The 17,588-nt window shown below is 35.8% G+C and overlaps 1 protein-coding gene across 2 annotated transcripts in view; it reads right to left on the bottom strand.

Moving 5' to 3' along the window:
• Positions 1 to 1,900: 1,900 nt before the first annotated feature.
• Positions 1,901 to 17,588, bottom strand: part of HECW2 (HECT, C2 and WW domain containing E3 ubiquitin protein ligase 2) — a 2,117,141-nt gene continuing 2,101,453 nt past the window's right edge. For both annotated transcript variants that reach the window (XM_044060621.1, XM_044060622.1), the window contains one exon: positions 1,901 to 3,488. In XM_044060621.1, the coding sequence (XP_043916556.1) occupies positions 3,377 to 3,488 (112 nt within the window). In that variant the 3' untranslated portion in view covers positions 1,901 to 3,376. The remainder of the gene's footprint in view (positions 3,489 to 17,588) is intronic.

Here is a 17,588-nt window from a genome sequence, read left to right as displayed (position 1 = left end):
GGATGCCCCAGCACATAAAATTCCCTTCATTTTGCGCTCCTTAGTCAACTGTGACACTGACATTTTTCCTAACTCTACAAGGTGCATTTCTTCTATTTCCTTAATTATGTTGACTAAAAAAAACTGCTATGTAAGGTATACTACTGTACAGTTATTTTGGATGCAGGGGTACACCCACTTTCTGGTGATTAAACTGTTTGGCAAGCTACACAAGTCCAGAATATGTGAAGAATGGGCAGTGACACCAAAATTATGTAATTATATGGGCTTTAAATCCACACTGCTGGCACCAAATATATGATACCAGCAAGGGTATGGTCCCCTGAGCAATTCCACTGCATGTCATATAATTTGTGAGATTTGATTTGGTCTTGAGGGTATATGATAAATGTGAACTGCTGCCTTGGGTACTAGCAAAGAACTGCCATACCAAAAAATCTTTATATTGTAAAGTTGCACATCTGAGTAATAATCCTTGGTCCGATGTCCTCACAATGCAATCTTACCAAAAGTAACTGAAACTTGTCCAGACTTATTTTGTATATACGTACGCTCTCAAAATAGTTACCAGGAAGACTTTCTGGTACCAACACCCTTTTCTCTCAGTTAAAAGTACACTTTCACCAGCCAAACTACTTTGGCAAACACAGAACACAAATTACTGTTTACCCTTAAAATAAGACAAGCTTTGAACATCTGGATGTAGCAACAGCTTGAGCAATAACTCTTTGGCAGACATTGATAGTTACTTATATACCTACTCAACATGCATACCTTTAAATTAATAAAGAAATAAATCACCAGCCACAAGCATTTACAATTCAATAATAAAATCCAAAACATGGAACAAAGAAAACAAAAGCACTTACAAAGCAATGTAAATGAATAAATAAAAACATTATTGCAGCAGTTGTGCAAAACAAAAGTTCTGAACAGACAGATGACATACAACAAACACTAACCATCAGCTAAACTAGACCTTGACTACTTATAACTGAAGAGATATTGTGCCATATTTGTTTCTAGCTTTCATGACTGAAATAGAATTTGCAAAGTCCTCAAAGGGAATAGAGCTATCTGCATGTATATATTTCCTCTGGCCAGTAAATTCAACAACTGATTCTCTGGCAGGCAAAACAATAACTGAGTTGAATTAACAATCTCTCTCTCTCACTCTTTACGTACATATGCCAGACTGTATTCCCTGTGGCTTCAGTCTAAATTTTAGAAGAAGCTGTGTTGTTTTTACATTTTCATGCCTTGGAGGTGGAGTCCCAACAAGTCAGTGTCCAATCAAGACATTGTGTGGCTTAGGGCTACAACTTACAAGGATCGTTAAGCTTTATACAATGCAAAAATCGGTGGAATCAAGAAAAAAGTTTCATTTAGGAACTATATTTTTACAGGACAATTGCACTGTAGCCTTCTATATACAACTTTATATATATCTCTTTTTAAATGCTATTTAATAAAAAAGGGAATTTATATTAAACTTTTTATCTTTGAAAGAGTTGTTTACTGTTTTAATTCAATACAACTTTAGTACAGCTTAACTCACTTCTCTTGTACTTCTCATCTGAAAGAAGGAAGTACTTCTTTTTTTTACTTCTGGCCAACATAACAAGTATACATCACTGGCTTTCTTGCTGGCTCACTCAAACCCTTTCTGTGTTTGAAGAATGGGCTTAGTGCCTCTGAGCTGGTCAAAATGTAACTCTCTCAAAAATTAAATTGCATACCACAGAACTTAAATGGTGTACATGTAGCTATATACCCTTGTAATATCCACCAATGGGTACAGGTCAAAGGTCTCTCTGAAACCGGCTACATATGACACAGTTTTTGGGTTAGCGTACAAACAACAGCAAAATCTGATAATTACCAGTATACAAACAAGAAGTAAACATGAAAACACAACTTATAATTTATAAACATTTTTTCATCTTAGTGTAGTTGTTTCTTATTTTTTTAATTTGCTGCGCTACAGTGATAAGATATGTTATATACAAATACAAATGGTGGTATAATCTCAAATCAGCTGGTAAAAACATTTTATGATGTATCCATTATATTTGGACTACTGAATGAAAAAGACAAGAACTTGTACAACATGAGAAGTTCTAAGACGACCATAAATACATAAATAATATGATGGTACAGAAATACATAAATAGTGTAAGAATGATATGAGGGCACAGTCCAGATATACAGAAGTCACAGCACTAAAATAATAAAATTATAGATAAAATATTATATCCAGTGGTGACTTCTAGTCTGCAGATTATACTGTTCCTTTGCTTTGGTACATTCAGTGCAAAATATTTTTCAGAATTTCTCTTCAACACTTATATAAAAAAATAAAAGATATTTCATTTCATGAAGAGTGCTTAAAACAAAAACTTAAGAACTAGATTTCATCTTACTAAGGGTGATGTGTGAAACAGAAGGAATGTGCATCAGAGTACTTCCTTTGTTCCTATTTACAATCAAAAGGAAAGACTTGTGTGAACATATAAAAAATAAAATTGCTTGTATACTTCTTTTTCTTCCTTACCTGTACTAGGATCGTGATGAATTTACAGTTCACGTACTTCTTAACTTTTTGCATCATGCATAAAAAGGTACAAAAACAGTTAAGTATTATCATCACACTCAAACAGCCTGTGTTTTGCTAAAGTACAAATACAAGATCAGCAAGACGCCCTGCAAAGTTTCTTCATAAGCATGTCATTTTCAAGACATCACTTCATCTAACTGTGTTCTAATGAAGTCTGTCATGAAGGAAGCTGAAATCTAAAATTATGGAAAACATGCAGTCATGCCTAACCATGAGTTTCGCAAAAATTAATTTGCATTCATGCCCTATGACTATGGCATAATGCAAATTTTGTTCATTTTTCAGTATTCAAAAAAAAATCTCCTTTTGTTCCATAGCAGATAGCTTTATGGCAAGGTTGAATGATGTCACACTTTGGCTCAATCAAAATTCATGAAAGTTTAAGAACCTCTGCCAGACTTTTCATGATCCATTTTCAGCAGTGGATACAAGCCTTTGGCACGCCTCTGCAAACCATAGCTCCAAGTTGCTGCTATTAACAGTGGACTTTATCTTTGCAAAGGTATGTTCTGTCCATACTAAGACACTAGAGTTCTTTAACATATGCTGTGCTATGATTGTCAGCAGTGAATGACATTCATCTTAGGCCTAGTTAGTCCCTTTTTTGACACACAGCAGAGCTCCAGCACACACAGACATGTATACACCCACAAGGAAAATGCTTCCTTAAGAAACCTGCTGCTGATATCATGTGATTCTTCAACAAGAGGCAACATGTGTATTCATATATATCTGTTGCGAGCACAAAGGCAACATGCGCTACTCTAATCCAAAAGTGCTGGTCTCTTCAACAGCAGTCAGAAGCTTTTCATATAGCATAGAGAATGAAGGGTATGGTGGCAAATCTAATCGGTTGAAGCATGTATGAGCCCTACAAAAAAAAAAAGGATAAAGTTACAGTTACTCAAAAAGCTAACAAATACAATTTATACACTGCAATAACTTTTTTTTATCTTTTTAATTTAGTAGTACATTATCCTTTCTTGTCTTGTTTACACAGTAGTATTTCATTCTGCTTAGCTGCGAGAAATCTGTTATCTCATCTTGGCTATACCTGTGAGTGAATTTTGCAAGTAATAGTAGGGTGTCAGCCAGTCTAGATAAAATAAGTTACTATTTCATGTGGTTTGGTGTCAGCCAGTCTAGGTAAAATAAGTTACTATTTCATGTGCTTTTTATTAAATGAATAAGTGTTCTCAAAAACTCTAAATATTTTTCATTTATTATGCTTTTTAATGTTCTGCATATTTTTGAACATTGTAGAGCTTCTGAAAGGTTTTGTAATCCTAACATTCAAAGAAAAGCGTCTCCTTTTCATTTTTTCGCTGCTCTGATTACTAAACTGGATTTAACTTAAACATTACCAACACAATACCTAAACACCCCATCCTTATCTGTTTCTGTGCCATCCTCCTAACAAGTCATGGCTCTGGACCAGTTTGAGAAGCATGTAGTCTTATTGTCTGCTGTATCAATGTGCGAGATTAATTACCTGAAGGGCTGTAACCTCCTATTGCCTAATTCAAGGGTCCCGCCATGAATTTGTTAATATCATCTCAGGTCCGTGGCTTTTGCTCAAGATAAGCAAGTAAACAAGAATACCAGCACTTTAGCGGCAAACCATAATTTATTAAAAATATTTCAAAGGCTGGTTTCAGCTGTCACAGTGACCTTGTCATTTTAAATTAACACATTAATCCAGTGCTTATTTAAAGTCTCACAGTCATAGGACCAATCACGTGAAAACATAGAAAATAGTCAAAACTATATTTATCTCAAAAATATCAAATAAAATATTAATATTTAATCAAAAGGCAGAAAATAATTGTAACATTTAACATTCATCATACTTGAATGTTTCAACATATGGTAATATGGTATAGTAAATGGACTCAATGTATACTTCATTAAGTCCTGGTGAAAAAAGTATTCCTGTGTTAATTATCCATTTTATTTCTCTTCATGATACAAAATATTGCATTTCTTAGGTACTTAAAGTGAGCTAAATATTCTACAGACACAAATAAATGCAAAACAAGGCATTGCATATTTAATACTAGTGTCTGTATAAGGTGTTGGCACATTTTTTATACGTCTTATATAGCTAAGATATTCCCTTATTCTAAGATAAAATGATCCAGAAGTTTAGCTCACATAAAAAGTGTCACAGACATATTGTGCCAAATAAACAACCCAATCTGTTTGGCAATTAATGACTCATGACAAAAAAGTTCTAGCCAAAGTCTCTGTGGAAAACTAGGTAAAACAGAGAATTTTGATATACACATTACAATGCCCATATGGTTAACATCCTTTTAACTATCTTATGTTATTTATTAACTTTGCCCACAATTTTTATAATGGCTAAAATGTTCATATACATTCTGTTCTTTCCAAAAAGTAAATTGACATCTCACGGAATAACAATTTTTACATATCTATCACTAAAAAGTACTTTCCAAATAGTCTGTACCATATCTATCAAACCATTGGTATTACTAATATTTTTGGAAATAAATTTGACATTATCTTCCCTAAAGTAAGTACACAATTGATAAGTGAAAGTTTCCTCCCACTTTATAGAAGCTACATCCTTCATGACTATAATATTTATCAAGTAGCTCCTATGTAAAAACCTATCTTTCAGATCCCTGGATATTCTACCATAATCATCTTCCAATAAACATATCCTTTTCAGTCTAATAAACTGATATCTTCTCATGTTTCATATGTTTAGGATGCGGACTCCCAAAATGCAATAACGAATTATTAGAAAACCTCTTCCTAAATATGGTTATAGAAATTATTCCATCAGGTCACATTTGTCACTTTTATATCCAGAATGTCTACAGAAATGTATCTGTCTTACATGTAACGGTAATATCAAATACTGTTGAATTTAGATATTTAACAAATTCTTTTCACATTTCCCATGAACCCTTACATAATACCCGATCATCATCCAAAAATTTTCACCACATAACTATATTAGGCAGAAATCTATTCATAGACGTAATTATAAAACTTTTGATATTAAAAAAAAACACTTGTAATATATCAGCATACAAGGGAACAAAAGATGCCTCCATAGCTATCATATCTGCTTTGCAGAAAACCTTTTTGTCTCAAACCAAAAAACATTTAGTAGTAACAATTTCAGTTAACCATGAGATAAAAGCATTACATTCAAATGTATAAATAGTAATTTGCTCTAACCAAAATGTAATGGCCTATAGTACCTTTATGTTACTGAATATTTGCACATCCAGGCATAGATACAATGTACATCCATCTGAACATCAGCCATAAACTGAAAACTCAGTTGTAACCTGAATTTGTGTTTATGTATGTATAAGAATGGGTCTAAAACATTTTCTACAAAGTTAGAAAAAAGGTTCAGTACAGCAATGTTCTCCTTTACTGTTCATATCTTCTCTAACATGATGAATGGAAAATTATTTGAGTAATTGTCTTCAATCTAAGAGAAGCCACTGTTATCACTCACTTTTGCTTCAAAAACTAGTGAAGTGTTACAGTGGTGCAGTAGCTATCTGTCCAATTGCACCTTCACATTCCTTGAACCTAACACCACCTTTTTCTCAGGTTCATCTCATAAAGGCATTCTACAAGCAACCGCTCAACCTCTTAGTGCAGGAAATCTGGAAAACGCCTGACAAAATGGGGGGACAAAGGCCCAAAAATAGGAATAGATGTTAAATATTGCTCTTGGAAACTTAAAAAATTGCTAGAAGAACAGGGTTTGTGTTAAGATACATGTTCTGAAGGACTTGAAGTCTGAAACTCAAGTGTATGTCATTGTTTAGTGACTTCAATGCTCAGATCATCCCAGTGATTTGTCAGAAAACCCCAAATTTTATGAGAAATAGACAAAACCTATGAGGCAAAAATCTGGACATTCTGTGAAAATCAGGACAGTTGAGAGGTATGTCAACAAAAATCTATTCTAGGGCCTTGTCACCTCTCAGTTTTCTTAATGATCTTCCCTGGGACCTCCCTGATATAACCTGAGTACTGTACACAGATAATATTGTTCTCATTAAAGGCAATAAAAACAAATCTAACCTACAAAATGAACTTCAGAGTGACTTCACAACTTTCTGGAGCCAGCTTCATTCTAATATTCTGACAGTTAACTCTCAAAAGAATAATGCATTTTAGTTTGTTTTCCTTAAACCATAACTGCAAAACCAACAACTAAAAAAAGGTCTCAAATCTTCAGCAAGCTCACATTCTGATATAAAAAACAAGGTGGTTTAAAAAGGGGGAAAAAAACATTAATCAAAACACTAATTTGCTCTGTAGATAAAGAAACCATGCAAAAAATTAACACCTATATTAGTACAGTTATGTAAATGCATCACTAGCTCATATTTATCAGTCTCTGTAATATTGTTGCTATGTCTTCTGTCCTCCCCTGCTGCACTTACATGGGTTAATAATATTTTGTACATTGTTAGGCCACTTACCGAGTAGTATTTCATCACTGGACTCTAAATTAGTAGCCACAATGGAAGAAATATATTTTGTATTACAATAATCAGTCCCAGAAAATTCAGATGTTTTTAAGATAAAGTGGTGAAAATGTTTTTATTAAGTTTGTTCCTGTTTTAGCGGTCCAGTTATCAGAATTGACCATGCATTTATGTCTGTTTCAGATAAACTCATTTCTCATTTTATAATCATTAAGATCACTTTTAAATTTCTGTTATTACAGTGAATTTGTGGCCACTTCTTCAATGTTATAACATCAGAGCTCAAACCATGATGCCTATAGAGTTGACTTAAACAAAAGTAAGGATTTTTGCAGAAGAGTAAGCCCCCTGAATTACTCTACACCTTGATAACCTGTAAAAACTACTACAAGATCATACAAATTTGAAGATAAGGGGAAACTTCATTATCTCCCAAATTCTTTGATCTCAGCCAACTCCACTGACATACAGGGATAAACCTTGACTATTATCACATTGACTCAAGTCTGACTAATAGCTCAGACACCTGTTGAAGGTCGTGGGGAGGACAGGAATGACAAGATTTCAGCTTTCTTGCTTCTCTGTGGAGAGGGGGAGGCATGCCATTGTAGGCACACATTGTGTGATAGAATCCCTGATGAAGACCAAACATGTGGCAGTGCTTCTTTACAAGGGGGAAGTATCAAGTTGTTATGCCAAGTGAAGTCACAGTCTACGTCACAAAGACCCATTACATACCAACCCTTGGTCATTAGTGAGCATGTGCAGGGAATCAGGCCTACAAAGAAAAAGACCCAGAATGATGGCAACACTACCAATGTCATCAACTCTTGCCCTCAGAGAATGAATGTGACATAAGGCTGTTACCCAAGGGGAATAAATGGCTCAGTACTACAGCTCAGATAGTTTATAGGTTTATAAGTAAGTACTAGGTTAGCTGTGCTTGTTGCCATTTTAAGTTTAAACATTTTCCTTAAAGGTGAGACTCAAACCTTGTATACTTTGTCCATGAGTTTAATATCTTAACAATCATACCAATAGAGAGTTAACTTAATGGTCATAGTAGGATGGGAAAAAAAATTCTGTGATCTTCAAAGCAGCATGACTGTAGCATGTGATTATAATGCCAAAAATAGGCAAATACTGCAATATTTGCTCCCATTTCAATTATCAATTAGAGTTACATAAATATTTATGAACCTGGATTATATCATGCAGCTATATTTCCATGTCAGCCTTTCAACAATGTTTCAGCAACACAGATTTTGATTATATGTCATTTTATATGTGAAATATATAAGCATTTATGCTTGAGCTACATGGATTCCTACTTTTAGAATTTGGGTGAGCATAACAAAAGATATGTGGGTACAATGGATTATGGAACCAAGAAAGGCAGAATGGAAAAAAAAATCATGTGGACATACTTTCACTTTGTGGAAAAATGAACAGTAAAATAATTCTAACTACCAATGCTGGTACAGAGAGTTTGGCACTGTAGAAAGCATACAATGAAACATACATATATATGGGTCAACTTCATATAAACAAAATCTCACTTACCCACATTTTAAATAACAGAGATGACAATACCAAAGCTGCATTTTAATGAACACTTACATTACCGATACTGTAACCAGGGAAAGGAGGAAGTCAGCCAACAGGAACAAAAAAACATACCGAAGCATGTCAAACTCATCCAAGTGGGGGGCTGCACACCCACACCCCCTAACTAAATATACTAACTCTGAGATTGCACTATACTGGGGAAAAGGGCAAATTCTCAAATGTTGGCTGACTGCCTTCTTTCCCTGGTTACACTAATTACACTATCAGCAATGTGAGTGTCTGTTGAAATGCAACTTTGGTGTTGTCATTTCAGTTATTTAAAATGCAGGTAAATGAGAGTTCTTTCATATGAAGTAGACCCATATATATATATATATATATATATATATATATATATATATATATATATATATATATATATATATATATATATATATACATACACACACACACACACACACACACAAACAGTGGATATAAACAGTTTACACACCCCTGTTAAAATGCCAGGTTTTTGTAATATAAAAAAATGAGACCACAATAAATCATTTCAAAACTTTTCCCACCTTTAATGTGACCTATAACCTATGCAATTCAATTGAAAAACAAACAAAACTGTCAGGGGAAAAAATATACAAAATAAAAAATGTACAACAAGCTGGCTGTATAAGTGCGCACAACCTTAAACTAATACTTTGTTGAAGCAACTTCTGATTCAGTTACAGCATTAAGTCTTCTTGGGTAGGAGTTTATCAGCATGGCACATCTTGACTTTGCAATATTTGCCCACTCTTCCTTGCAAAAGCATTCCAAATCTGTTAGACTGCGAGGGCATCTCTTGTGCACAGCCCTTTTCAGGTCACCCCACAGATATTTTATTGGATTTAGTTTCTGGGCTCTGGCTGGGCCATTCCAAAACTTTAATTTTCTTCTGGTGAAGCCATTCTTTTGTCGATTTGGATGTATGCTTGAGGTCATTGTCGTGTTGAAAGGTGAAATTCCTCTTCATCTTCAACTAGCAGATACCTGAAGTTTTTGGGTTAAAAGTGACTATTTGGAACTGTTCATAATTCCCTCCACCTTGACTAAAGCCCCAGTTTCAGCTGAAGAAGAGCAACTCCAAAGTGTGATAAGGCCACCGCCATGCTTCACCGTGGGGATGGTGTTCTTTTGGTGATGCAAAGTGTTGTTTTTCTGCCAAATGTACCTTTTGGAATTGTGGCCAAAAAGTTCTCATCAGACCATAAAACATTTTCCCACATGCTTTTGGGAGACGATGTATTGTTTTGCAAATTTTAGCTGGGCCTTGATTTCTTTTGTGTAAGAAAAGCTTCCAACTTGCAACCCTACCCCATAGCCCAGACATATGGAGAATATGGGAGATTGTTGTCACATGTAGTACACAACCAGTACTTGCCAGAAATTTCTGCAGCTCCTTCAGTGTTGCTGTAGGTCTCTAGTACAACTCAGATGAGACAATACTGACTGGAGGACAAGGGGGTTACAGGATGAAATGACCCCCCCCCCCAGTTTTGGCTTTTCTAATCTTTGGGGAAGGGAAGGCAGTTGTGTCTTCTGTAAGAATCACACCTGATAGGGATTGAATGGGTTAAGAGTACACTGGAAGAACCAAGGACAAATGTCCACCAAGTTCCTGGCTTTGTACTGCAGTAGGCACTGTGGCACACACACAAACACACACACACACACACACACACACACACACACACACACACACACACACACACACACACACACACACACACACACACACACACACACGTCTATAGCTAAGAAGTCAGTGACATGGGAGTTCTGTTTGTCCAAGCTACCACTGGGATAAAGGAAGAGTATTAAGCAGAAAACTCTAGTGGCTGCCTGAATGATGGTCCACTCCCGATGGCTGGAGTTACTAGGAATAATGGGGGAATCTGATGGTCAGCAGTTAATGCAATTAAAAACACTAACACAATATGGAGGTTTTCAACAAGGGCCTTTCATATTTTATTGCTAAAGTTTACCTCACAGCCATTTCTTGTTTTCACAATGGTGTAGATGGTCATTTTTTGGGATTTGCTTTTCTTTTATAGGTCTTTCCATCATGGCATTCTTCGCTTCATATATAGGGAAACCAATTTTGCTTTAAAATGTATTTATTTATACATACATACATTCTATTTGTTAACCTGGTAAGAGGAATGGTACAAATCCCCTTATAAGGTATGTCCTGGTATAACTGGCAATAGAAGACAGTACTGTACAATGAAACTAAAATGCAGCAGCACAGATTACACTGATAACAATCACAAACTACTATTGCTATAAGAAACAAACCTACATGACAAGTTAATATGATAGGAATACACTGAATTAAAAAAAAGAGCACAGTTGCTTAGAAATAGGCGAAAAACATATTTAAAAAGCTAAATGTTGTGGTAAAAAACTAAGCACCTATTCTAAGGATAAAGTTTTACTGGAGATTAAAACTGCAATAATCCTGTTAAACACGTACAAAGAATGGCTATATATTAGTTTGCTGAAATGTTATTCCGGCAGACACCTATTCATCGACCCCTAATCAGCGAAAATCACGTCAGTGATTCGCTGAATTTACTAAGGGCAATGAAATAGGTGCCCGAAGCACAATGGACCAACTTGTAGTTGACTCAAATCCATCCAAGTGATGGCTTTGCCCCCCCCCCCCCAACTATATATACCAACTTTAAGATTGCACTACAGTGGAGAAAAGGGCAAAGTTCTGTAGTAGAAAGCACTTAATGTTTCTATTAAAAGTATCATTCCAGAAGGCTCCTGCATCTGTGTTCACTGTTTAGTTCTGGGTTTGTAACCAAATTCAAGTGAAACTTGGATAACTGGATGGGGAACGGGAAATTAATCCCTGGTTTGGCACCTGTGTTACTAATGGACACAGGCAGCATGTAAATGTTTCATCTCCCAGGCCCCTGCTACTAAATGTTTCATCTCCCAAACCCCTGCTTACACTTATCAAAGGTACCACAACTTGTCAAAGATTTGGGATGAATGGCTAGGCTTAAAAAGGTCCCAGTGGTCATTAGCCTAGTACAATCCTATGAACTTATGAGCCTGCCTATCTATCTATAGCTAGATATGTATATATGTAATACACATATATGCAATAGATTAAACATATGTGTGTGTGTATATATATCTGTGCGTCTATGTATGTATGTATATATATATATATATATATATATATATATATATATATACATGTATATATATATATATATATATATATATATATATATATATATATATATACATATATATATATATATATATATATATATATATATATATATATATATATATATATATATATATATATATACCCACACACACAAACATATATATATATATATATATATATATATATATATATATATATATATATATATAGACACATCAAACTTCAAATTAACATTCTCCCATATAAAATAATATAATAATAAAATTATCTCAATCACCTCAAAAACAGTTTTTTTTTTTTTTTTTTACATGGGGGCAAGCACCTTGTGTCCTATACATACTTAAGTGTACCAAATCTGAGATTGCACAATACCAGAGAAAAGGGAGAATTGTCCGGTCTCCAGTATTTAGCAATCTCTCACAAATACTGACCAATACTGAGTTCTATTCACGTTTTTTTGAACTGCATTTCATTCGATCATTTTTATTCAACTGAAATGCATTTCACAGGAGTCATCTTTGACTAACTACAGACAAGTGACATTAGATGTACAAATATACGCGCACACACACATATCTATATCTACATCTATATATATTATATATATATATATATATATATATATATATATATATATATATATATATATATATATATATGTTTGAAAACAAAAAACTGTCGAATGTTGATGTCACGTAGGTTATGTTAAAATCGGCAGTCGCAATAAGAACACTTAATCAGCATGCTCCAAGGAAAACCTCAGAGCACACACTCTGTAGAACAGTGTTTTTTGCAGGGGGTTTGCTTCCCTACAACCACCACACTCTCTGCTAATTATGTCAACTATCTCTGGGATCACACAATCCCTGGTGAAAGGGCATATTTCCCACTCTAGGTGATTGTCGACCTTGTACAGCTGTCAACCAAAGTGTGTTGACAAAAAAGATATCAACCTAAATCAGGTGCGTATGCACACACACACACACACACACACACACACACACACACACACACACACACACACACACACACACACATATATAAGTTGACTCATATTCTAAATACCAAATGGGCCTTAAGAGTTTTTGCACAGGTCAGTAAATGAAGTGGCCAGATATCCCCCTATGGGATAACAAATGGATCATATTTAGTTTTGTTAACCCAGTATGCTAAATCATAAAATATGAGTGGAATAGTGGGATGCAGGAACCAAGTATTTATATAGACACATACAGATGTGACCATAAATTACAGCTTGTTCAAAGTCACACAGTATGCAGATGGAGGTGAAAGGGTTCAAACCCTGCCCTTTTGACTACAGAAAGCAGCACTTTAATACTTGCACAGCCTTAAGTGCTAGATAACTCCAGTCACTTAAAGCATTAACAGAGCAATAACAGTTGCATGGGCCGGCAGTTACTGTACAATAAAAAGTATGAAACCACAGTGGCCGTCATTACTGACTGACTTAATCTTTGGCAATTTACCAGAAAAAAATAAGGCAAAATCACAGATGTTTGATAAAACTGGATACATATAAGAGCAGACTACCAATTCACATAAAAAATTAACAGAAAACACGTTTTGTATCAACGTGCATTTTGTGAACCACAAAAATATTAAACTCTAATAATTAGCATTATTGGCTGAATGTAAACCTTATCAACTTTTAACATTCAGTGATTTATCAATAAATGGAGAAGTATGTGAATGTGTAGTAGTCGTTGTAGTGAAGTAAGGCTCTAAGTTCTCATTAAGATGCATTCTGCATCAAAAGATGGAGGGTTTGAGTCTTTATTCTTACATTTATCTGCTGTGCGACTCACAGCAAGTCACTTAACCAGACAGTGCTTCTGGTATTCTAATAAACACAAATCTGTTTCTACACTCTTATCTATGGAAATAAAGACATTAGGCAAAAGCAGAGAATTTTTTTTATTTCCATTCTGCAAGCCGTGCTATAGGCATACAGGATTTTATGGCCTTGGGGGCCCCTCGAAGCTGTGGGCACTGGTGAACTACCTGTTTTGCATCTATTATAACTCACCACAGATGCACGCACACAGCCACACCCACAGCCCCCACATGCTCACACAATATCTTTGTGACATCTCTCTGTTAGACAAATTTATTTTATTTTATTTGTATTTGTTTTCTGGGTTAGAGCGCTGATTTCTATGGACTTTTTTCAGACTCAACCCAGGAGCGTTGCTTGGTTAAATGACTTTCTCAGAGTCACACAGTTAGGCAATGACAAATGCAAGCTGGCAAATATATCAAATTATTTAAATGCAAGTTGGCAAGTTAGTTATCAAATATTGTATGCTGAAAAGTTACTTTTTAACAAAATGAAATATGACAAAGACTTAAGGGAGTGGGGTGGGGGAGGCTGGGGTGCTACTGATGCTTGATTTGAGTTAAGTGGGAGTGTTTTATATTTTGCATTAAATGTTTTTGATTTTAGAAAAAGTCTTTCTTGATTGCTTTGGACTGCTTTACATTTTATGTATTTTTGAAGCTGATGTTTTGGTTGAACAACAACAGGGGGACCTGTTTGGAACCATCAAAGAGAGACCCTGGGTTTATAAGAAGATTCACTAAAGAGGGACCTAGCTTCTGTATAAAAAGAATTAAACTAAATGTTTGGTGTGTTTTTTCATGGGTTTCACATTCTGGACATTATTGTTTCTGTTATGAAAGTGGAAATGACTGCAACCCAGTAATCCATCAGTCAGTTTAAAAAATAATCCAGCAAGGATAAAAGAAAACACTCCTTTAAACTACTGACTGGCTTAAAAAGTTTATTTCAGCAAGTAAAGTTTGTACAGTGAAGATGCCAGAAAGATTAGTTTGCTTGATTTGTTAAGAAACTGGTTGGCAGAGGTTCTGAAATTCAAGCAGGATTCTAGTTTATGTAAAACAGATTAGAACATGGAAAGCTGGCAATGGAAGGCTGCCAAGAATATACTGAGAGAATGGTCATAGCTCAGATGGTTTCTACTCACAGTAGGAACATTGTTTTAGCTGCAACCATGAAAAAATGTGTTTTGCTTTAGGGTGTATCTATTACTCAATCCCTACCTTAATACTTCCCAAAATGAAAAGATTTGTTACTGTAGTAGCTATTTTGTGAGACACTGATAAGTTCCATACAGAGTTTCTCTTGGGAAGACTCAAGGTCATATATTCAGGTAAAATTAATTAAAGACTCAAGTTCCATTGGTAAGTTGATCCAGTGTATCAAACAAGTTCTTTGTCTTCAGGATTACTACTGCAGCTGACATATACTTTTCTTAAAGTGTATTATCATCATCAACCCCCTTTTCCCCATCTTCTACATGGGGTCAATGTGCGTCAACTGTCACCATCTCTCTCAGTTCAATGCCACTCACTTCTTTCGGCAGTCGTGTTTGTCATAGGTCTTCTCTCACACAATCCATTGGCTCTTTGTTGGACACCTTTGTTTCCTGTTACCTGCTTTGTGTCTCTCCCAAATCGTTTTTACCAGATCATCATCTGCTTTCCTGCACATGTGAATGAACCACTATAATCGGTTGTCTTTGACTTTCTCTGCAATTGGAGCAACTTAGGCTTCTGCTCTGATGTCCTACTTTCTCTGTCTGTCCCACCATGAGCATCCTACCACCCATCTTAGGCACTTCAACTCCATCAATTTTAACTTCCTCATCTGCTCTGCCTTCACTGTCCAGATTTCTGTACCATACAGTACTATTGGTTGCACCACTATTTTGTAGACCTTACTTTTCAGATTCTTTGGCATTGTTGAGTCATACATTATCTATGGTTTTCTATGCCAGCTGGCTTCAGATCCTCTAATTTTAGCTTTGAAATCTTCATTCAGAATTTCATTCTCCTCAACCACCCCCTTCCAGATACTTGAAGCTGCTAACCTGTTCTACTGTTTTCCTATCTATATCAATTTTCAGCTTCTTTTGATTTCACCATCTTGTCTGTACTCAGTTTAATCCCAGGTAACTTCAGTTTTGCATTCTATTCGTCTATCATTATCTGAATTTCCTCTTCAGATTCTGCTTGTAATGCCACATCATCTGCATAAGCATCTGTGTCCATCTGTCCTCTCTGACCTGCTTGCTAGTTTGTCCATCACCAATATGAATGGAGTGATTTTAGAGCTAAATCCTGATGTACACCAAATCCACTGAGAATACCTCTGAGTCCAAACACTGTTGGTACTTGTGCCATTGGGTCTTTGTACATAGCCTTCTCTAGTTTTATCAGTGTTTACATAACTTCAGACTATTACAGGACTGATGAAATCAGCTTTCACAGTACCTTGTCATGTGCTTTTTTTCCAAGTCTGGGAATGCCCTTGTGTAGGCTGATAATAACAGCCCAGAGGATTGCACTGCATTCTCAGATGATCCTAAACTCAGAATGGCAAACCAATTAAGCAAGTAAAAGGCAGACCCACAAGAGTTTCCTCATCTCTATCATCTTCTCAACAATCTGTCTCATTGCAAATATCAGGTTGGTTGTGCTGCCTCCTGATCTGAATCCAAACTGATCATCTTCCAATTTAAATTCTACTTCTATTTGTATTCATTTATCAATAGTGTGACACATCTATACTGCCCACAGTTGTGGATGTCCCCTTTGTTACTGTATACTGACACTAGAATGCTTTTCCTCCAGTCATCTGGGATATACCTTTCTCAACAAACTGCTGTGAGTACCCTTTGGAGCTATTTCTTCACTAACTCACTCAACATCTTGATCATTTCTGCTGTGGCCTCATATGAGCCTGATGCTTTCCCTGACTTCATTTCCTTAGTGCTATTTTTACTTCTCCTAGGGGTGGGCTGCTCTTCCTCTTTCATTCTAGGCTGTGCATGGAGCAGTAGGGCTTCTGTGGGATTTTCTTCATTCAGATGCTGCTGGACATACTCCTTCCAACTGCCTCTGGACTGGTGAGCAGGTTCTTGCTGGCAACGCTTATGAAAGGTGTCTGATAATCCTACAGTCTGTGCCTTGCAATCTGACTTTTTTTGTGCCATCTATCAAGCCACTTTCCAGAAGTTGGAAAAGTGCCTCTGCATCTTGTTCGTTGCTACTGTAACTCCTCTCTTAGCCTCTTAGCACATCGGTATTCCTCCTTAGCCTAGTCCGTCTTTTCTATCTCTCTCTTTTTAAAGGACAGCAACAAGCAAATGTCAAGTTTTCCACATCAAGGTGTTTTTTCTTTCTCTGTAATACAAGTGTCTTCAAGGGTAGAAAATCAGCTGAGGTGTATACAATTGTCCCAGGAGGTGAGTGTTAACGAATCGAGTATGATAATTCTCTAAGCTCAGGGATAAAACCAGAGCCACCAATAAACATTTCCACAGAGGAGACATTACATGGTTAGCAAGTAATCATAGCTGATGCTAGATTGACAGCTGGAAAAAAAGTAGTGGACTCCCTTTCTTCAGTTAATAGTCCTTATTATACAGCTGCTGACCTTCCCTTCTCACTGGTGCTACTGTGGACCAAGGCTCTTCAGGTGCAACTTCCATTCTGTTAGCCAGATGCTTTATCTCAGATTTACTGTGCTTTTACAAATGGCAAAGGAAAGCCATTTTCTGAATAAGGAAATGTATTTTCCTTGTATCCTGACTTGAGTGTTTGTGACATTATAAGCAGGCCTTATATGTTAATG

The sequence above is a fragment of the Protopterus annectens genome, chromosome 2.part0 (genome assembly GCF_019279795.1).
Source record: "Protopterus annectens isolate FY-2018-M chromosome 2.part0, PAN1.0, whole genome shotgun sequence".
In the NCBI taxonomy this organism is placed as follows: Eukaryota; Metazoa; Chordata; order Ceratodontiformes; family Protopteridae; genus Protopterus; species Protopterus annectens.
The sequence above is the reverse complement of the archived record's forward strand: the minus strand, read 5'-3'. Positions and strand labels throughout refer to the sequence as shown.